This window comes from Drosophila serrata, unplaced genomic scaffold (genome assembly GCF_035046125.1).
Source record: "Drosophila serrata isolate PLE 108 unplaced genomic scaffold, ASM3504612v1 contig_276, whole genome shotgun sequence".
In the NCBI taxonomy this organism is placed as follows: domain Eukaryota; kingdom Metazoa; phylum Arthropoda; class Insecta; order Diptera; family Drosophilidae; genus Drosophila; species Drosophila serrata.
In genome coordinates, this window is record NW_028257174.1 from 9,279,825 (window position 1) to 9,302,875 (window position 23,051).

Consider the following 23,051-nt stretch of genomic DNA (forward strand, 5'->3'; position numbering starts at 1 on the left):
TGACGTCACGAAGTCTGTGACGTCACAGCACCAAACAGCACATCCACCTACTGCTGCTTTCTGTTCGCCTGGTACTTCAGGTACGCCTGGTACTTCAGGTCAACTGACCGGCAGCTTGTGACGTCACAGCACATCTGAACTGACGCCGAAAAGCATGCTACAACTAAGCACGGTCGCAATATTCAGTGCATCATAAAAGTAGGCAATGAAAAAATGAAAGTGTGACTCAGACAATTGGGCATAAAATGTTGCATCTTTTAGGCTGAAATATGTAGCATACTTTTTTGGGTTTTTCGAAATATACATAAAATTAAAGAATGAAAGTGTGGCTCAGACATTTGGGCATAAAATGTTGCATCTTTTAGGCTGAAAAACGTAGCACACTTTTTTGGGTTTTTTGAAATATGCATAAAATTAAAGAAACGATGGTTTTTAACGATTTTAAATGGGTTTTTATATATTTACAGTCGAAATTTTTAAATTATACATTTACACTAATGCTAATTCTCTCCCTCTTGTTATCCCTGACAGGCAACTATGCGCCCATCATTGTTCCGCCATCGTGGATTGTAAAGCTGCCGAACAAGGGCAACTTCAAGTCCTCGATTCGTGTGAGCAACAAGAACAATGTCGCCTCGGGTTCAGCTGGTGGTGGCGGTGGGTCAGGTGGATCCAGTGCTGGCAGCGGCGGCGGACAGGGTGGTGGGCACAAGAGCAAGAAGCATACACAGCGCCGCCACAAGGCCAAAGACGAGAAGAAGGAGCCGCGGGCATTCATTGTGAAGCCAATACCATCGCCGGAGGTAATTCCGGTCATTGTGTTTATTAATCCCAAATCCGGTGGCAATCAGGGTGTCAAGCTCCTGGGAAAGTTCCAGCATCTGCTCAATCCGCGCCAGGTGTTCGACCTCACTCAGGGTGGGCCTAAAATGGGGTGAGTATAAAAAATACATATTATTATTAGTAAATAAATAAATAAAAATATATAAATAATAAATATAATAAATAAATATATATTATTTTTAGCCTGGACATGTTCCGTAAGGCGCCCAACCTGCGTGTCTTAGCCTGCGGCGGCGACGGTACCGTCGGCTGGGTTCTGTCCGTCCTGGATCAGATCCAGCCGCCCTTGCAACCGGTCCCAGCTGTTGGTGTCCTGCCCCTGGGCACTGGAAATGATCTCGCTCGCGCTCTTGGATGGGGCGGGGTAAGTAATCGATTGTCCCCCTGACTAATAAACACCTTCTACCCTTTACCACACTAAGTAGTCCCAGAGCTTTCATTATTCTTATTCTTATTATTAATATTATTATTATTAATATTATTTTATTGAATTGTGTATGTATTAAAATAAGTCTGCTACAAGTTTGAGATGAAAATAACACTCATACGACACGTCACGCCAGATTTCAAGCTAATGAAATGCATTAAATCATTTAAGCAGCTACCAAAAAAAGTAATTTATATAAGGTGTAAGTTTGCTTTAAACAACTTTCAACAATCATGGAATTTAATACATATTTATTTTAATTTACATTAATAACAGTCCCATTTATTTTATAACATAAGCTTATTATAAAAATCTGCTTTGAAATCTTTACATAACCCATTCGTACCTAAGCTAAATAATTAATTAACATTTATATAATTAATAAAACATCTCTCAGAAATAACCTCTGGCAACACTGCGTATGGGTGATTTAGGGAATAAATAATGTATTTAAGTATCTAACACACATTGTCTCACGTATAATTGAGTTACCATTGTGGCAGTAAATTAGATCTCATTTGTTTCCGCATTTTTGCACCCGAAAATGACAACAGTGCTTCCAACTCCAACTTCAGGGCTATACGGATGAACCGATTGGTAAGATACTGCGCGAGATTGGCATGTCGCAGTGCGTCCTAATGGATCGCTGGCGCGTCAAGGTGACGCCCAACGATGACGTCACCGATGATCATGTCGACAGGAGCAAAGCGAATGTGCCCCTGAATGTGATCAACAATTATTTCTCCTTTGGTGTGGATGCCCACATCGCCCTCGAATTTCACGAGGCACGCGAAGCGCATCCGGAGCGTTTCAATTCGCGGCTAAGGAACAAGATGTACTACGGCCAGATGGGCGGCAAGGATCTAATCCTGCGCCAGTATCGCAATCTATCCCAGTGGGTAACGCTGGAGTGCGATGGCCAGGATTTCACCGGCAAGCTGCGGGATGCTGGCTGCCATGCGGTGCTCTTCCTGAACATTCCCAGGTGGGTAGCCAGGCCTTTCCTCTCAATTTACCTTCTCTAATTTAATTGTTAATTAAGAATTTGCTAAATGGCTATAAATTGATGAATTTCAGTTCTGAAGTCAAGATTATAAATTAATTTATATTATTCTACAGCTATGGCGGCGGAACTCATCCTTGGAACGACTCCTTTGGCTCCGCTAAGCCCTCGATCGACGACGGTCTGATGGAGGTGGTGGGTCTGACCACCTACCAGCTGCCCATGCTGCAGGCGGGCATGCATGGTACCTGCATCTGCCAGTGCCGAAAGGCGAGGATCATTACCAGGCGCACCATACCCATGCAGGTGGATGGCGAGGCCTGCCGGGTGAAGCCCTCAATTATTGAGATTGAGCTGCTAAACAAGGCCCTGATGCTGTCCAAGCGGAAGCATGGACGCGGCGATGTTCAGTGCGTAATCATAAATCCTTTTTTAAACATTTTAACTATATATATAATATATATTCTTTCACCGTAGGGTGAATCCCTTGGAAAAGATGCAGCTGCACATCCTGCGTGTGACCATGCAGCAATATGAGCAATATCACTACGACAAGGAGATGCTACGCAAGTTGGCCAACAAGCTGGGCCAGATCGAGATCGAATCGCAGTGCGATCTGGAGCATGTGCGCAACATGCTCAACTCCAAGTTTGAGGAGTCCATCTCATATCCCAAGGTCTCGCAGGACTGGTGCTTCATCGACTGTAAGTCCTGCTAGATCCTTTCCTACTGCATTATATCCTAATATACACTTTCTACGTATTTTTCAGCCTGCACTGCGGAGCATTATTTCCGCATCGATCGCGCCCAAGAACACTTGCACTACATCTGTGACATTGCCATCGATGAGCTGTATATTCTGGATCACGAGGCGGCCACCATGCCACAGACACCGGACCAGGAGCGTTCCTTTGCGGCCTTCTCGCAGCGGCAGGCGCAGAACGAGCGACGCCAGCTGGATCAGGCCCAGGGCCGCGGCCCCGGCAGCACCGGTAGGCTCTCCTCCCGCCTCTTGGCTGGCTGCTGGCCGCCACGAACGGGCTTAAATGGGGATGGGGGTGGCGGTAATGGTGGCGGAGCGAATGAGCTGCCGCTGCAGGAGCGGCTCGAGCTCTACCAGCAGCATGTGGCCGAGCAGCTGCCGTATTTGGACAGGCGCATGTTTCTGCACCTCCACTTCCGCAAGCGGCGCATCGAGATCTAATCTTTCCCTTCTCCTCCTGAATCCCACTACCCTTTCCTTAATCCTCACAAAATCCTAGAGGGAGCAAAAGCGGAGTGGAGGCTGCCAGTTGTCCTGTCCACTCACATCCTTCGTTTCGTTGCATTGCCTTATGTTTAATGTTGATAATTGCATGTCTACACCCCCCCCAAACATCGACACTCAGAGTAACTAGGTTGCGGTCGAAATATCTATATATATAAATATATATATATATATACGCTATATGGAATTCTTTTAGAAATATTTCACAACCAATCTGGATCAAATCAGTCTTATTTGAAGACTTTTTAAAGACCAGATCTTAAATTGAAGCTCATGCGTGCCTAGAAAAATCCACAAAATAGATAAGGATAACCCATTTCTTTGTAAAAGAAGGAAATTCAAGTCTCTCTCAGAAAGCAGCTTCCAAACGAGCTAAAATTGCGACACCTAAGGGTTCCTTTAGTTTCCTCTTCTACCTAGCCTTTTTTTAGGCTTTCTATAATAAGGGAATCTCCTGACCAACCCTATGAAATGTAATTAAAGCATACACTAAAAAAATATACATAGGAACATCATTTTCCTATTGTAAACTTCTATTCTTGTTTGAAATATCATTTTACTGTGATATATATACATTATTTCGATCGCAAACCGAATGCATAAACACTCAAATGCACACTACACCATCCACATACTCACATATGCTATATAAGAATCGATAATCCTAATTGTGAGGAGCCGAATACAGCTTAGTCCTTGCCACGATCGCATGTAAGTAGAGCATTAAATACGATTACCTTCGAGCACTTAATGGTATATAATCCCGGCTTACATCAACAGTTAACCGTAGCAAGGACCAAACCGTATTCGTTACGATCCCATCTTAATACAAAAAAAACCAACCCAAAATCGATAACCGATAACAGAAACACACCCAAAATGCCCCGGAAACGGGTAGGTTTTGATGCCTTGCAATTGTGCTCTCTGGTAGCTAGTATTTAGTTAGTTAATTGAATTCCCTAACAATAGTTATAGTTAACTTTAGTTGTAATTGTTTGATTTTGATGGCTTACTAACAATTTGTAACTCTCTTTTCGAATTTACACTCACACAATACACGATACATAAATATATATAAATATATTTACTTGAAAAACACTATAATTCCAAACCCCAAAGATGAGGATTTGCAAATTGGCTCCAAGCCCATTAAAGTGATGAAGTGGAAGAGGTAAAAAGCGTCCCCAGTCCCGATTCGTAAAGCATTTCATTCCAATCAAGATCCATACGAAGAAAAGAGACGACCAGCGCTGAACAGAGCGAGATGGCACTAGTGGTCAGTCGCAACTAAATTTCAAATTCAAAATCTATCCCTCTCTCACTCTCTCGTTAATTGGATCCCTTTGGCGACAGCTGTCTTGCTCATTTGGCTCCATTGGCTCCATCTTGCTAGCTAGCTCTCTCTCTCTCTCTCATTCTCCGTCTCTCTCTTTCACACGCTTTTTTCATGGTCCACAGAATATTCGCCATCTTTCTCACACACAAAATCTCCCTGTCGCTATCTCTCTCTCTCTTTCTCTCTGTCTCTCCTTCCCTGAGCATCTATCCGTCTCTATCTTGATTTAATTCGATTTCATTTACATTTGAGTTGTTTTTATTCAATTGATTGATTTATTTCCCTATTTTCTGTATAAAATAATGAATTCTTGCATGCAGCAACAAAGATCGTTTGTTCAGTTTCAACGAAGATGTTTTTGGTTATGGATTCAGGTATTCCGTATAACTAGCTGTTTCTTTCTTTCCTTATAACTCAATCTGTCTGTTGTGGCTATTCTCTCTCTCTTTCTTTCTCTATCTGTCTGTCTTTATCTATTCTTTTTGTCTGTCTTACTCTCGTATCATCAACATTTGAATCGAAACCGAATGAAATGAATGAAAAACCCAACCGAACTGATGCTTGAATTTCTCTTTTTATTTTCTCTCTTTCATGCACACACAACCCACACACCACACACACACACATACACACACGTGCTCTCTCTCTCTTTAATACACACACAAATACATTTGAATAATAGCCCTATACTGGAGCAAACTTCCGATGCCGTACTACTAGCAGCCCAGAGCGGCGACCTCAATATGGTAGCATAACTATTATAATATATATTTAATCTAACCGTATGCCCAACTATATATATTAATATATAGATATATATATAATAGAGCAGCTTAGCTGTAGTCCTCGTTCAGTCTGGCTATAGTCAGGACTCCCACTAATCCTTGTTCCTTACGCTTTCTTGCAGTTACGTGCACTACATGAACAAGGATACTCACTGCAGTCAGTGAACAAGAACGGACAGACCGCCTTGCACTTTGCCTGCAAATACAACCATAAGGACATTGTCAAATACATCATCTCGTGCGCCACGCGACGTGTCATCAACATGGCCGACAAGGAGCTGTAAGTACAGTTAACATCACTAATTATCCTTGCCTAGAAATATCAGTATCAGGTCGTACCAGAACGTACAGGGTGTTCCTGTATCCTTTTTGTTGTCTACCTTGCCTGGTTTATAATTCCCAAGTCAGAGTTTGCAAGAAACTGAAGAAAAATATTTCTAAGAGATCATTCACACTTGCCGTTTAAATTTCTTGTACAAATTCTACAACAAATGTAAAAAATGTGGAATAAAATCCAATAAATAGCTGTTACAGTTGAACAAAGAATGCAATATTCAAGTGACTTACTTTATTGAAATAGAAAAGAAAGCTTTTCTGTTAAAAGAAAGTAATGAATTTTTAGCTTAGTTATAAACGATTTTGAAATTGATCTCCCTATCCAGGTTTAAGCTCCAAAGGTTTACAAGCTTCCTTTCTTATTCACATTGGGTTCTGGATTATTATTTAATTATTATTATCCACCTCTATTTCTTGCAGTGGACAGACCGCACTTCACATTGCCGCCGAGCAGAATCGCCGTGATATCTGCGTAATGCTGGTGGCCGCCGGTGCCAACCTGCAGGCCCGTGACTCCGGTGGCAACACGGCCATGATGGTGGCCTTCAATAAGAATGCTAACGAGATAGCGACGTATTTGGAAAGTAAGCAGGGAACGCAACCCGTGGACGGTTGCTGGGCCCTAAACGACTCGAATACATCGCCGCCGGCCCCCTCCATGTAGAGTGATTGCTAGAAACAACCATCCCCAACCAGCATCCATGGACAGACATAATGATTATATATCAGTTAGATCAGTTAATCGGCCAAGAGAGCGTAATTTTAATATTTGCAAATTTCTCCTTTCTATGCCAACGAAAAACACCTGGACTTCTCTTGTAAATAATGCAACTAAAACTGAAACAAAAACTAAACCTTAAAAACACAAATCAAAACTAAACTGAACGATCGAAATGAAATCAAATCAACATTCCATTAAACGTCCTGCGATTCCCGCTTAGGTCAAGAGCGTTTTATGCATCTGGAGGTGCAGACCAGGATCTAAGAGGATCTAGGAGCAGGCGAAGCATTCACCCTACGACATAATTAATAATTAATTAATAATAATGATAATCTTTTTTTTTTGCAACTCTGTTTTTTTTTTTAGTTAATATATAATTAAGCAAAGAAAATACACAACACTCGGACAACACACATTTTAGCCAGTAAGCGCGTAAGAGAGAAGGTAATTTATTGTAAAGCAAAGCTAGCAAGACGAAAGGCAATTGTTTTAATTTCTAATTAAAATTGAGTGTAAATTCGAAATTCGAAATTGATTTGTTTCACTTAACGATTGATTAACGATTAATGATTATATTGTGATATCTAAATTAATTAATTAATATGTATTAAAAAGCGAAAGAGAGAGGGAGCGAAAAAGCGAAGCGATATTACTGAATAATCGAAATAAAATACAGAGACACACACTTCACATACAGCTATATATATATATATATAATATTTAAATATATATTTAATGTACTTCTTTTGGAATTCTAGGCTAAGTGAGAACTTGAATACTCTGATCGAGAACGAATAAGACAGAGAGCAGCAAAAGCAGCAGCACGATTAGAAAGAGATAGTTAGAGAGACAAATAGAGAAAGAGAGAGAGATGGAGAGAGCGTTTTGCCGAGCTCAATAGCTGTCTCGCTCAGACAAACAGACACACACACAGTCCCGATGCACACAGACTAGAATGCACAACCCCCGTTAGAGCTGTACCTATCCAACGGCACACACTCGTATTTAGGATATATATATATATATTCGTGATGTATATATATCCCATATATCTCAGATCCAAACCCTCAGCGTTTCAAACCGAAAGACTTGGGTGAATCCCCCTCCTAGGTTACTTACCCGCCTCTAAAAGGGGAGACGGCTAGCAGCTAGAGCGGGCAAGGACCAACAAAGACTATATATCTACATTACTTTACCCCATACTCTCTATATGTATAAACTCTACAATTCGGTGATTCTCCAAAAGCTATATTCCCAGCACACAAACAATGTTTAATATATGTACCATAACACTCTTAAAATATAGATACACAAACACATACAACATTCACACTCTAATTTTATCGAATCGAAAACAAAAAGTTATTACGATATAATACGAATATCCAGAATAGCCGTTAGTCTAATCATAAAACCTTCTTTTGCTTAGATTTCCAAAAATTCCGCATAATATAATAGTCGTGTTTAGTCGAGTCAATTACGTTTACCGCAAATTTCCTTCAGCCTTTAGGATTATAGCGATAGCCTTAGCAATAAGTCTCACCACACACACACTATCTATACCGATTGACAAGGCACCGATAAGAGCGATAAGTGTATCGATAACCTTTACAAGTAACGCTGGCCGAAGGCAACCCTGCCTCCTTTTTGGGTCACCTTCCCCGGTAACTTGGCCCCGGATAGCCGTGGCTCCGGCTACCGGGCGAAGCCGGAAAGGACGCCATTTAAAGAGAGGGAGGCAGCGTACGCATTCCGCCATTTCCGCTTCCGCTGCGGGTAATTATGTTTTGGATTTCACAGAAACAAAACACACGAAACACACACTTGTGAAAAATAATAAACAGATGGGAGATGGCTGCCGCAGGTGGTGTCCAAGTGCAGGAATCGGCGATTGGGATTCCGGTTAGCGGGTTTCCGGCAAATACGCCCCAACCAGAGGTGCCCCCCAAAAATAGGAGAACCTGGATCCAAAATCGCAGCACAGTCACACCGCCTGCGGCATCTAATGGATTCTACAACTGCGGTCAAAAAGAATATATATACTTTATGCAGTGCTATATATCATTTGGAATTTATTAATTTATTTATTATTCATCAAAGTACTAAAACATTATATTGTGATATTAAAAAAAAACTGAAGTGAATAGATTCCTTTATTTTCATTTTCTGTAAGACTTTTCCTCAGTTAAAAGTAAAATAAAACATGAAAGGAAACTAACTTCGGAAAGCTGAAATTTATATACCCTTGCAGTTTGTAATTGAATTATAGGATCAAATCGGAATTGGCTTTTAATTTAGCTTAATATATTCGCTATGTTTGAATCAATATTTAACCATATTTTTGTATGGCATTTTGTTTGACAAATCAAAGTTTAAAAATCTCATAACTAAGCTAAAAAATCATTAATTTTAATTCGGAAAGTATTTTTTTGCTAGTTTTTGCAAGGCTAAAAAATCTGCATACCCAATTTAAAAATTAAAATTTTTGTCAATTTTTGAACATTTTAACCATGTAACCCCTTATCAAATTTTGAAAAAAATTGTCAAAATTTTATTTCTTATAAAACATGCCTAGATCGATTCGACTGTAGATGCTGATTAAGAATATGATTTATAGGGTCGGAAATGACTAATTCACTAAATTTTAAGCATCTGACTGAAATTAAAAGCCCCCCTGCAAGAGTATAATTATAACAGTGCGTATACGTAATTTTTCGAACTATGAATACCGGAAATGGAAAGTAAACGAAAAAAAGGAAGCTAACGTCGGCACACCATTGCTTATGTATATACTCTTACAGCTTGAAAAATAATTATAGAATTGGATCGAAAATAGAAAATAATTATGCATCGCATTCTTTTAATCAATATTTTTATATGACAATTTTTTCGACAAATCAAAGTTTAAAAAACTCATAACTCCGTCAAAAAAGCATTAATTTTAATTCGGAAAGCTTTCCCATGTTATTTTTTAGTAGGTTAATAAATCTGCGTACTTAATTTAAAAATTTTAAAAATTCTATTTTTTTCAATTTTTTTGTTGAGAATTTTAATGCTAAAAAAATTTGAAAAAAATGGTCAAAAAAATTTTTCTCTTAAACATAACTAGATCGATTTGGCTTTTGATGCTGATCAAGAATATATATGATTTATAGGTGCGGAAATGCCTCCTTCAAATTTTATTACCATGCAAGGGTATAAAAAGGGTATAAAAAGGGTTTTCAGTATCACTTTAATATATTACACAAAAATAATACATACAACTTTTTGCTTTTTATTTTATAAAAAATCCAATTTTATTTGGTTTTGTTATTACTTTTTATACAAAATTCCAAATTTTATGTGTATTTAAAATTATGAATAATTAAATAAATATGGCACTGTTTTATTTATAAAGCCAACCGCAGCTGAGAATCCATATGCATTAGAGCAGAGTCGAGTATAAGGAATATTTAGCAAATGACAATCTAGACAATTTAGCAAATTTGCTAACTCTTTAAAAAAAAAAAAATATATATATATAAGAAAACGAGATAAGAAATTATAACGAGGCGGTTCATTTTCGACAAATGCTGTTTTTTTTTTCTACTAAGCACTAAGCTAATACTCAATTTTGAAATTGTAGTCGAAGGATTTTAATTGGATTTTCAGCAGAAAAGAGCGATAACTTTAAATCTAGACAAGATAAAGGTAAAGGATGAATGCTAAATGCTTAATGCTAATATAAAAAAATACCAATATTTAGAGAGTGCGGAATAAAACGGGCTAGCAGAGTGCTTGAGTTGGCACTTTCACAGCTGTTCGGAGAACGACCGGGTCCAAGCCAAACTAAGGATATATTTTCGTGCATTTTGTAGTTGAGTGTAGGAAAAAGAAGGTGGAGCAGGAGAAGGTGGAGTTGAGGGGAGGAAAGCCCGCACTTACACACACTAACACACACACTTGCAACCAATAAGGACATACACTCACACACAGGATACACAGATAACACAAAGTGACGGCAATTACTGCATGATGTGTGTATATATAAGAAGGGACACATGCTACAGAAGCTATGTATTTGGACATACATAACATACATATATATATATATATATACATAGACATAGACATATATATATATATATAAATACATATATTTTTTTCGAATCGTTTAAGTGCAACTTTTGAACAAAATATGGAGAAAATGAAACGCAAGTCTTATGAAAATTCTAGCATGTAAGGCAAACGAAAACAAAAACCAATGAAAAATTGTAAAGGTCAAGATACAAGATACGAGATACAAGCGAGAACGGAAAAGCAAGAAGCAGATGCAAACAGATATACCTAATAACAATGCCTAACTGTATGAGTAACTATACTATAATAAATATATACTAAAAATATTGATAAAGCCCAATAAAGGATATCTATGTACAAGTTAGTTATTTATTTAAAGGCAGAACTGCCCAAGCAGAGCGCCCAAGTCCTCGGCTTATGAACGATCACAAAACCAAAGGGAAAGTATTTTCCCGCGAGAGAAAATCTGAGGCTTGAGGACAAAGCGCTTTGGTTTGGACCTGTCTCAGTCATATCCTTGTATATAAAACAATGTCCTCACCAAGTTTTTCCGCCGGATTCAGTGCTTACACACACACTCTTCTGAAGCTGCAACTTTGGTCAGACATCGAAGCGAAAGACATACAGATATTCCCCAGATACTCCATACATAGACACATATAATATATTTAATGATAAACTTATGCAAGTCTGAAAGTATTTCTATCGAAAAGTTCTAAACTGCTTAAATGTAAATTGTATATAAAAATATCTATGATATCCTTAAATGTGTAGCTATAGCTTCGTGCTTCGGAGTCCTACATCCAGCCGGAATCCTATATCCACTAAGAAGCACTGTAAGATACAGCCCCCAGTCCCATTAACTATACATATACATATATATATTTATGGTAATTATGAATAATAAATCCTTGATTTTTTTTTGGTTTAGTCACTAAGCATAGACATAGCGGTTAAATGAAGCAACATGAATTACTAAGTACGATATGCACTGCAAGCACTGAGGAATTTGATTCAATTTTACTTAAGATTAACGCGAAGAGAAATTGAAATAGCATTTAGCAAACCCAAAAAAACAAAACGGAAATCTCCAATACCATCGAATTAATCGATATAAATTACGAAAACTATTAAATTTAAAAAAAAATTACATTTTTCGAGACACACTTCGGAAGACTCCAAAAAAATAAATAAGGAGAAGAAAACTGGATTCGCTTGAGGCAATTTGTGATGGGAAAGTCGAGAACGTAGAGCATCTGGATTGGCTATGCAGCATTCGTATATGCACACACTCCGCACACCTCTCACACACCACACACACACCTCACTCACACTCGCGAGTAATTAACCTTGTATAGTTGTACATTAGTCTGTAGCTCCATTTGCATTGATCTCTACAAAAAATAAATCCATAGATAAAAAAAATCACACTACTATTCTTTCTCAACAGACACAAAAATTGTAATTTTCGAAAGGGCCAAAAAATATTTATGCCTCCAGCTCGCCAGAGTTCTTTCTGTCCCCTTCAACTGCGAATCATTGTAATAAATATACACACATTTATAAATATAAATATTTAAGAAAGAGATCACACATCCTATGCTAGCTAATCCTAAATATTTGACAACCGATCATCATCCACGAAATTGCTTATAATGTACATTTTCTGACTTATGAGGAAATAAATTTTTTTTTGGTATTTCAAACTCAAATGTGGATTGCCTTTTTCTTGGGTTGATTGGGTTAAAGGGACGCTTTCCCTGGCCATTGCATTGCTTGTAAGACTACGGAAAACAATTAATAAAGTGGCTTAAAAACCCATGAAAAGCTAATTGAGTTAAAGTAATATTTTAAATACTTTGTGTAAATGAAAATCCATCTAAATATGCCAAGAAGAACCTCTTATAAATTTCAGTGACCCTCGCATACTTTTGGGCTCGAGGTTTGGATTGATTCATGACCACTTGAGATCGATCTTTTAAGATTATTCGATTATTCAGAAATAAAACTGAAATAGCCATAAGTCAAGGGAAAGGTAAGAGAGGTGACAATTTATTAATATATAAACTACAACTTGAGCTTGAGTAATGCTTTTTGAAGTAATAAGAATAAAAATGTTGTAAATGAGGTACTATTTTTATACCCTTGCCAGGGTATTATAACATTAGTTAAAAGACTTAAACTCAGTAAAGGAGTCCTTTCCGACCCTATAAACCATATATATTCTTAATCAGCATTTAAAGGCGAACTGATCTGGGTATATCTGGGAGAAAATAAAAATTTTTGCATTTTTGTGAAAATTTGAAAATTTTATAAGGGGTTACATCGTCAAAATTTGCAAAAATTGACAAAAGTTAAAAAATTAAAAATGAGTATGCAGATTTATAAACCTAATAAAAACTAGCATAGGACAGTTTTTCGAATTAAAATTAATGCATGTTTGACTTAGTTATGATCGTTCGAAATAAATGAAAAGTGGTTTATCTGTTGTATTTACACAGCAGAAAATATATTATATTTTAAAATGAATTATATATAAGGAATATTTAAAAATATATACAAAATTTATTAAATATATAACAATTATTATCTTTTCCAATTAAATATATAAAAATAATCAAAAATTTCTACCTAGACTCAATCTAAATATTTGATATACATTTTTTAACATTTTCCTTAAAGTATCTAAGTATCTTAACTAGATTATCCTAGGCTTTCTTTAGCCCAAAAATATTTAGAATATTCCCCGGAAAGCAGGAATTTAAATAACTGAAATTAACTAACATTTTTTACTTAAACTCAGAATATTTTATCTATATTTTCTAACATTTCCCTCAGAGTATCTAAGTATCTAACCTAGTTTATCCTAGGCTTTCTATGACTCAAAAATATATATAGTTTGTCTCCCGAAAAGCTGCAATTTGAATAACTGAAATTAAGTAACATTTTCTACATAAACTTAGAATATTTTATCTATATTTTCTAAAATTTTCCTCAGAGTATCTAAGTATCTAGACTAGTTTTATCCAGGCTTTCTTTAGCCCAAAAATATTTATAATTTCTCCCCAGGAAAGCAGTAATTTAAATAACTTAAATACCCTAACAATTTCTACATAAGATCATTCTTAATATTTCATCTATAATTTCTAAAAAATTCCCTTAAGTATCTAAGTATCTAAACTAGTTTATCCTAGGCTTTCAATGACTCAAAAATATCTCTATTTTGTCCCACTGTGGAGAGGAAAGCCCCTGTAAAAGCACACAGAGAGCATTGAACGTGAGCGTTGAGCGGTGAACAGGTGAACAGGTGAGCGGAGAGCGTTTAGAAAGCGGTGGCAACCGGCGATTGCAATTGCGATTGTGGAGCGATGAGCGGTGAGCGGCGACCTGGATGAGAGCGTTGTCTGAGGAGCGTGGAGCAGGGAGCATGGAGCTCGTAGCTTGTAGCTCGTATCTCGTATCTCGTAGTTTGGAGGCAACAAACAAAAAGCCTGAAATCCAAAGTCAGTAAGCGGCGCAGACTCGTCGAGTTCGGTTCGTCTTTTGATGAATATCAAGAAAATATATCTCAAAAGAGAGGTTCGCGCGCGGCTTTAACGATCTTACCACTTCAAGTACTATTTTTTTTTTTGTTTTTTAATTTTTTTTTATTAAAAATACTCAAAAAAAAAGCACATCTAGCCTCATCTGCCGCTGGCCAGTGTTACACTTGTCGCACGTAATCGTGCTGGCAGTTACGCCTCAGAAAGCAGCCCAAAAAAAACAACACACAGCCAGCAGATACAAGATACAAAAGTATCTGAGGCACTCATTTCCATGCGTTACGCTCAGCTGCATCGCCGTGTGTGCTTTTTGTGTGTGTGTGTGCCAGTGTGTGTCCAGCTTAGCTAACAAATTGGTTAGATAAATTAAGCAAAAACTGTGAAATTCGCGAATATAAAAAAATATTATTACAAACAAAAATTATACGAAAGCCAACGAACAAACGAAGAAAAAGGCAGCAGGCCGAAATTGAAAGTAAAAAAAGAGAGTAAACAGTGCGGCCAAAGGAGAAGTAAATGCATGATTTGTATATAAAAAATAATTCAAAAATAAAGCAAAGAAGTCAAATACAACAATTGTCCGTCCCAGTCATATATTTGTTCACATAAAATAAATATATAAGGATGCTACCGCCTAGTTTGTTTTTTGTCAGTGCATGAAGAATCAAGTTTAAACCATTGATTTAATTTATAGAAATTAAAAACATGAATGTTTAAATATATAAAAAACTATTATACTATAGTGATTATAATATAGAAATACATGTAAGACTATCTGCATTATTATCATCATTATTAAAACGTACCAAAAGCGTAACCGCTCTTTGCGGCTGGCCGAAATATGTCACAATTTCGCGATAATTCATGGGTGAGTTGCATCGATCGAGTTGAGTTTTCGCTTTGGAATATAGACTTGCCACTAATTACCACCGACTAACCAGTCCAGCACCAGCACTAGCACTAATTACCAGCACTATCCCAAAGATACACTCGCACTCTATATCTCCTGCACTCCTGCACCTAAAACTAACGCTGTCACAATCTGTCAGATACATATATGCATACAAATATATATATATATATATGTATATACCAAAGATCAGGCCGTCAACTTAATTGGTCCAAATCGTTAATTAACCTGTGTGGCCATCTGTAACCCGATTGGCCAAGTGGCCCCTTGCATCTCGTTCGAGATGACCCGATTTTCTTCGAGTCGTATTTCGCAGCTCAACAAGTGCGATCCATCGATTGGCAAATACACTGAAAGCTATCGGGGGTGTTTTTTATAAAACAGCAATATAAAAATGAATATTATAACTAATGTTAACGGAACAAAGTTTGATGACTAGAGTCATAATGGAAGTTGTCAGGAAGCAAATTTTGGTTCTTCATAAATCTAATAACTAATGGCAAATCTTTATTGAAATTAAGGACAACCAATTAAGTATTGAGTTAGTAGGAATTATAGTAACATTTATTAAATAAAATTAGCATCTATATACTTTAATTGTATTAATTTATCTTTATAAATCAAATTAAATGTTATCTTGAGTAGCCTTTGTTTATTTTCCGTACTTAACTTTGTCTTTCATTGAAATTGTAATTAAAAAGCAATGTCTTTTGATTATTAAACAAAGTATTTAAGTATTCTATACTATAACCAGTTTAGTAATTTATTTATTTATTCATAATTTCAATTGTTTTAAATAAAATTGAAAAAGACAATTACAACATTCAAGAGGTTCCTTTACTTTCTTTACTTTCAAGCAACCAAGATTTAACCTTCTAAAAAGCTAGATTAAATGTTAAATTTTCAATTTTTATTACTTGTTTTAAATTTTGTTCGGTGCACTTAAATTGTGTCGACTAAAAACTGACTTCATAGCGAGAATTTTGACGACTTGAGAAGCAGCTTGCATCGAGAAAAGTTCGCTTTATCATCTTAGCAACGGTGTCGAGGTCACTGGAAGCGAACCTAATCACATTTCTGCGCTAATCTGTCCCTGTTTTATGGGAGCGAATGAAAGTCGAACAGTTTTTGCATAAATTTAAATTTAAATTAAATTTTTTAGCGGGTCAATCGATTGGCCCTGCCATGTAACCTGTTTATTTACGGCAATTTATCTCATAAAAGTTCCCTCAAAATATCTGTGGAGTTTGCTTCGAAAAGAAATGCTCGAGTTTAGTTCATTGAGAAATATCTTAAATAGCTGCGAAAAAATAATGAAATTGCGACTAAACTTAAATACAAGGAAGCCAAAATGCATATACTCTTGCAGTTTTTCAATTTAATAATAGAAATTTACCATAACTAAGCTAAAAATATATGCATTCTTTGAATCAATATTTATCAAAGTTTTTCTATGACAAATCAAAGCTTTAAAAATTCATAACTAAGCTAAAAATGCCTTGATTTCAATTGGGTAAACTGCCCTATGCTAGTTTTTTACAGATTAACAAATCTGCATACTTATTTTAAAATGTAAAATTTTTGCCATTTTTTGAACATTTTGACGATGTAACCCCTTATAAAATTTTGAAAAAAATTGATAAAAATTTTTTTCTGTCTGAGATGGCTAGATAGATTAGGCATTCTATGCTGATCAAGAATATATATGGTTTATAGGGTCGGAAATGACTTCTTCATATAGTTACAAGCACTTGACTAAAAGTATAATACCCCGAAAATTTACAATTAGATACACAAGTTTAAAGACTTTGGTTAAGATATTTCTCTGATTTTTCTTTCTTTCCTTCTGTTTTCTTTCATTTAGTATTGATTTATTTATTATATTTACATTTTTTATTTTGTAAATCAACTGGAGAGGCTGTAGATTTCTTTATTTTCACCAGCAACGAAGCTCTCGAAGTACTCAAAGTTTTTTAGGAAATTAACCCAGAAATGTCTCAGCCCCGGGACACTTTATCTTCGCAGCGGTTGTCTTAAAGCGAATGAAAAACACACCTACATTTTCCTAGAAATTTCCCGAGACAGTTTCCACAGGCGATCTAGATCACACACTGCAGCTGAAGGTCGCCAGCACTTTCTTTTTACAATTTCAAACAAAAACAATTTCAAAACAAAACGAAAAGAAATCTGTATACTGCAGAAATATTTCTACTCTCTGTAAAGTTTAATATTAAGGAATAATGTCATAATTGTTTTAAATAATCATAAAATACACTTATTTTATTGGAATTTAAAGCCAAACTTAATGGATTTAATTATTGCCATATTATTATTAGCCATAATTGAGTACTCCAACGCAAGCAAATGAGTTCTTCAGTAAATAATTATTTACTCTTTGGAATAACTCTGAGCAAAGTGATTCAGTATCTTTTCTTTGTTGTTAATTATTCAAGTAGAGTTTTTTTTGCGTTTTTGCATAATAAATTATGAGAATACTGGTAAATTATGGTTGTAATAGAATTCTTTAGAACAATTTTGTTTTATTATCTCTATCAAAATCACATTTTGATCCATTTTGTTGACTCCCACACCTCCTCCCAGACGCTCCCAGACAGAAATTATAAGCAAAGAGATAAAAATAACCAAATAATAATAATAAAAATAAGTAAAACCAGTTGGCCCAAACCCAAGACGATTGCGCAAATGTCGTGACTGACGTTGTGACTTTAACGATTATCTGCTTCTGGGGACCCGCGATCCGAGATGCGAACTGTGAGATGCGATCTGTGAGATGCAAGATGCAAGATGCGCAGGTGCAGCTGCAATCTGGAAAGGAAACTCGCTTCCTGGTCTTTTGGCTTCAAGTTCAATTACGGCAAATTGTCGTGAAGGCATTGGCCATGGCCCCCACATATATATATATACATATATATATGTATATATATATATTTTCAGTGTGTACTATAATGGTCATCAGCAACTTTCACTCAATGACGACGACGATGACGCTGCGATGCCTCCTGCACATTTTGTCATCGCTTCTCAGTTTTGTTTTTAAGTTTTTCATGTGGGAAAATCTCTCGCCTCTGCAGACATAAAAAAAAGGAAAATAAAAACTAAACTAAACGTTGGGGAAGCTGAGTGTGTGGAGGTTTTTCAGCTGCTGCGTCTGCTGTATCTTTTTTTTTTTGGGCAGACATTGCAAAATAATTTCCACAACGTGTTGGAGGCCGTCAACGACAATGAACTTTTAATTACCCCCAAAGACTCGTTTCGCAAAAGAAACAGCAAACGAATATAAAAACGCAGCTCTGGAGGAGAAGTAACAACAAAAAATTAAGGAAAAAAAGAGAGTTTGGGGAAAGACTCGACTCGACTCGACTCAGCTCAACTCGACTCGATTCATTCAAATGAGGTTCACGGAAGGAGAAATATGAAAATTTTCAAAGGAGGAAAGCCACCTCCGTCCGTGATCATATGCAATTTAATGCCTGCCCAATTTGCTGCGGAACAATTGGCTCTTTTGTTGCGGAAAACCTTCTCCTTGCGAAAAGAAAAAACCTTCTCCTTTTGCCCGCCCCGAAAACAGATTAGATTTCAATTGAAGATTTGCCTGGGATTCGGGCCCGAAAGGCAGTTTGCGAAAAAAAACTGGTTAGCCAAATTATGAATAAGTGTGCAGTTAGTACATTTTTCCAGCTAAAACCTAATCGAATGATTGCCAACTGCAATGATTGCAAATGCAAATGCAGCTACAGATACAGATACATTTCCAGATACATGCAGATACTTAACCCCAGCTTTTTTGAAGACTTGAAAGGGTTTGTAGAATGCATTTTACTTTGGTTTTCGTTCAGGGAAAAGCATAGAAGTGTATTAAACATAAAATACTAAAGTATCTCACATTATTTTCAAGTTTTAAATATTATTTTGGTATCGAAATTTTGCCTATATCAAAAATTTCATTATACCCTCTTCCAGGGAATGTTATTTTAGTCAGAAGCTTAAAACTTAGTGAATAAATCATTTCCGACCCTAGAAATCATATATATTCTTGATCAGCATTAATAGGCGAATCTATTTTGCCAAGCCTGGGAGAAAAAAAAATTTCAAATTTTTTCAAAATTTTATAAGGGGTTACATCGTTAAAATTTTCTAAAATCGAGAAAAATTGTAACTTTATTATATTTTAAATTGAGTATGCAGATTTATTGGCCTTACAAAAACTAGCAAAGAACTGCTTTCCGAATTGAAATGTTAGCTTTTTTGGCATAGTTATGCTACTTTTAAAATTTGAATTGTTGAACAAATTTTCATAAAAAAAGCGAATATCTTAAGTTTATTTAGGATCAATTTTCGATTATATTCTTTAATTTAATTGCAAACTGCAAGGTTATATCAACTTCATGTTCTCAAAGTTAGTTTCCTTTCCTTTATTGTAGAATATAAATCCCATTTATGGTAAAATATCAATATTATCGAACAAATATCAGAAAACTTATATTAATTATCAAAAAATTAATATATTAGCAAAAGCAGTACATCAATTGAATGCCCTTTTTTAAGTTTATAGTTAAAGTATCTATGAACCTTAAAATCTTTATATTTATTTCTATAGAATAGAGTTTAAACCATGATTAAGATACACCCGATATATAGTTGATGAATTGCTCATACATTGCAGCTACATTAAAATATAGAAATAGTATCTTTATAATTTCTTTAATTCCTAGTCAATAAACAAGTTCTCAACTTGGTATAAAAAAATAGGCACAACAAAAACTATCCCCAAGCTAAATCACTCTTTTTTTCAATACTCAATCAGCCGAAAATATGACACAACGGTAATCTTAAATACCTGTTTTACACAAACAGCTAATTAGCTAGAATTAAAAGAAAGTAAAATGATATATACGATATTTTTAAAACTTGAGCAACAAAGATTTCTTTTAATGTGTTTACTCGGACAGCAGCAGCAGCTCCCTTCGAGAGGTTTATATAAGCGAGAGATACTGGGCAAGAGTTAAACAAATTTCCAAGTACTCACTTGTATCTTGCACATCATGAGATACATTTGTTATTGCCGCTTGTTACTGCTGACCAAACACAGAAATTGCTGGCGAAAAAATAAAGGTAAATAAAAATAAAAGCAAAATATGAAATTTTGCGACAATTAAACAGTGAAAGTCGCTAAAATGGATCGTTGTGGCATTAGCTATTATCCCGTCTTGTTATTATTGCTACTTTTTTGCTGCTCTTTTTTGTATTTGTTTTTCTGTCTTCTTTTTCTTTTGCTGTCAGCGATACGCCTTTGACAGATTTAATGAAAAAAAGGAAAATAAATAAATAAACTAAGACCTGAGATGGCAAACTGTGTTAGAAATAATCATCATTTTTCTTTTCAACTCTCTTTTCGCCTTTGTCTGTTGCGCTCTGCATTTTTAATTATATTTGTTCAGATTTTTACGGCTGCCTTTTTTTCCGTTTTAACGAGTGCACACTAAAACTAAAGCTCTACAAAGGTTGGACGCTGACCTTGAAACGGCCCAAGAGGCACAAACTTATTTTATTTACAGTGAGCACTCGATAAGAGTAATTTATCATATTTTTCGTATGTGAAAAGTATTGAGTTTCAAAGCTGTTCTTAGTGTTTTTATTTATATTTTAAATAATAAATATTTTTGAAATGCATTTATTATAAAAAGAAAAATTTAAAGATTTTATCAACTAACTAAGTTCCCGGATTTGTTGTATCAAAAATAAAACATTTACAACATGATAAAAGATAATAAAGCCTTCAAAATAATTAGTTTTCTTAATTTTCTGTGCCTTCAACCGTATTGAAAAATCCCTAAATTCAAATATAATTATAAACAAAAGACTCTGAGCATTATTTGATAACTAAATTCCTTACATCGACCGCTCACTGTTTATCTATATAAACATATATTTGTTTTTCGTTGTTTTTCCTCTATTTTTTTGTTGTTGTGAAGATCGGGCCAAAAGTCTTTGGTTCCAGCCAAGTCACGTTCAATGCTATAACCCATATTAACCGCTCGTATGTGGGCCAGCATTAACGGTAATTGATTTTCAGCTCAGACTGTGACCGATTCGAGAAGCCAAAGAAGAAAACTCAAAACGAAAAACGAAACACAACAAAAAAAAACTCACAGAAAACAAAAACAGAAACAGGAAAAAACAACAACACCACACAGAAGCACACTCATTAAAAATTGGTAACAAAAACGTGCCCAGACTTGGGCTCTGGCCTAGGAGATCTGGCCTCGTTTAAATCGGCTGAACAAGAAAGGCAGCAGAGACCGCGACAAGTGCATATGTATCTCGCAGATACTTACAAAAGGCCGCCCCCCAAGAAGAAGAAGAAGGAGAAGTGTTCTCGTTTCTCGATTTCTCGATTTCTTGATTTCTCAAACTTCTCGGCTTTTGGAAAGTATAAATTCAAATGCTTGAATGGCATTGTCTTTTCCCTTTCTCCACACTCCACGCTATGAATGTGGAATTGATTTTGCCTTTAAAGGTCTAAAGAAAACTGATCTTTTAAGGCATGAAATAAACTAAATAGAAGTATATGTTTAGCAAAACACTTTAAAAATGTTTGTGAATTAAAATTAAATTAAGATTATAAACATATAATTTTGGTTTACTATTAAATCATATTTCTGTCACCAGAACGAGGCCTCGTTAAACTATTGTAAAATGTAAAAATCTTGTGTATTTATTACAAAAATAAGGCTATATAAAATTTCTCATATTAAAAACTACAACATCTTTATTTAAGCCTTAAAAAAAGACGTGGGAAACTCACAGTGTTAATAAGCAAATAAGAAAGAAATAATTAATATTTGTATGCTGAATATTAGCCAAGTGTATCAGAGTTTTCTTTAGGCTTTTTCACCCATTTTTCTCTCGTTTTTTCACCCCATTTTTCCTATACATATAGCTTTGGCTTTCAGTTCAGTGGGAGTTACAGCAAAAAAATAAAAACCCACGCAAGTTGGCTACATTTTCGCATTGAAAGCGGGCTCTGGGGCCCTGTCATTACCATTCGCACACTCATCCTGACTTCTCCGCTGAATATATCGTTTGAATGCCACTAATTGTTGTTGTCGACGAGCAATATATAGATAGTCAGATAGATAAACACAAAAAATAGCAAAAAGTCGAGGTAGAAAAGAACGCAAAATAAATTACAGGTGAAAATATTTGTCATCGGTTTGAACTTAGTGACTAAGTCGATATGGGGCGTGGTTTTTAGCCCCTTAGTCACTTTATATGGAACTTTGTGGAGCAACGACACTCTGACACTGACCTAGTAAATTTTGAAGCTTTGAAGCAAGAAAAGCAAAATAGAAGCAATTTTCCATGTTCCATTAAGGTGCGAAGGTGGCGAAATGCATTTTGATAAGGCAATTTCGCAAAAAGCGTTGATAAGAGATAAGAGAAACAACCGAAAATAAGTCAGCAACCAAAACAAAAGATCGTAAATATATATAAACACTAAATGCTATTTGGCAAGAATGAGCGAGTCATGAATTCAAAGAATTTCCGTGAAAAATAACAAAGAAACCAAGACAAGATGGGATTGAATAAATAAATACAATAATTAAGAATACTATCCTTTATAGAAAGTATTTGAAAATGATCCCAATGAATCTTTTGAATACGTAGATAATTGGACTTGCATTGAAATACTACCCAGTTTGAGTTTTTTTTTAGAGCAAACATATTTAAGTGCCTCAATATCAGGCATTGAATGAGTTGTGTTAACAATGGCCAGATAATTGTTGTTAGTGCAACAAGG

General features: G+C 35.8%; 2 protein-coding genes across 47 annotated transcripts in view; both read left to right on the forward strand.

Moving 5' to 3' along the window:
- The window catches only part of rdgA (retinal degeneration A), a 118,892-nt gene extending 107,758 nt beyond the window's left edge, over positions 1-11,134 (forward strand). For 16 of the 45 annotated variants that reach the window (XM_086836230.1, XM_086836231.1, XM_086836233.1 and 13 more), the window contains 11 exons: positions 532-934; positions 1,027-1,207; positions 1,825-2,255; positions 2,390-2,683; positions 2,751-2,977; positions 3,044-3,265; positions 4,660-4,711; positions 5,197-5,250; positions 5,559-5,622; positions 5,784-5,941; positions 6,418-6,891. In XM_086836230.1, the coding sequence (XP_086692356.1) occupies positions 532-934; positions 1,027-1,207; positions 1,825-2,255; positions 2,390-2,683; positions 2,751-2,977; positions 3,044-3,265; positions 4,660-4,711; positions 5,197-5,250; positions 5,559-5,622; positions 5,784-5,941; positions 6,418-6,661 (2,330 nt within the window). In that variant the 3' untranslated portion in view covers positions 6,662-6,891. Of the gene's footprint in view, positions 1-531; positions 935-1,026; positions 1,208-1,824; positions 2,256-2,389; positions 2,684-2,750; positions 2,978-3,043; positions 4,252-4,320; positions 4,435-4,659; positions 4,712-5,196; positions 5,251-5,558; positions 5,623-5,783; positions 5,942-6,417; positions 6,892-6,938 lie in introns of those variants that run through there. The other 29 variants (XM_086836236.1, XM_086836237.1, XM_086836239.1 and 26 more) reach the window with 10 other exon arrangements.
- Positions 11,135-14,279: 3,145 nt separating this feature from the next.
- The window catches only part of Nost (Nostrin), a 32,716-nt gene continuing 23,944 nt past the window's right edge, over positions 14,280-23,051 (forward strand). Inside the window, exons 1-2 of one of the 2 annotated variants that reach the window (XM_086836269.1) lie at positions 14,283-14,831; positions 15,014-15,187. In XM_086836269.1, the coding sequence (XP_086692395.1) occupies positions 15,161-15,187 (27 nt within the window). In that variant the 5' untranslated portion in view covers positions 14,283-14,831; positions 15,014-15,160. Of the gene's footprint in view, positions 15,188-23,051 lie in introns of both variants that reach the window. The other variant, XM_020950114.2, reaches the window with a different exon arrangement.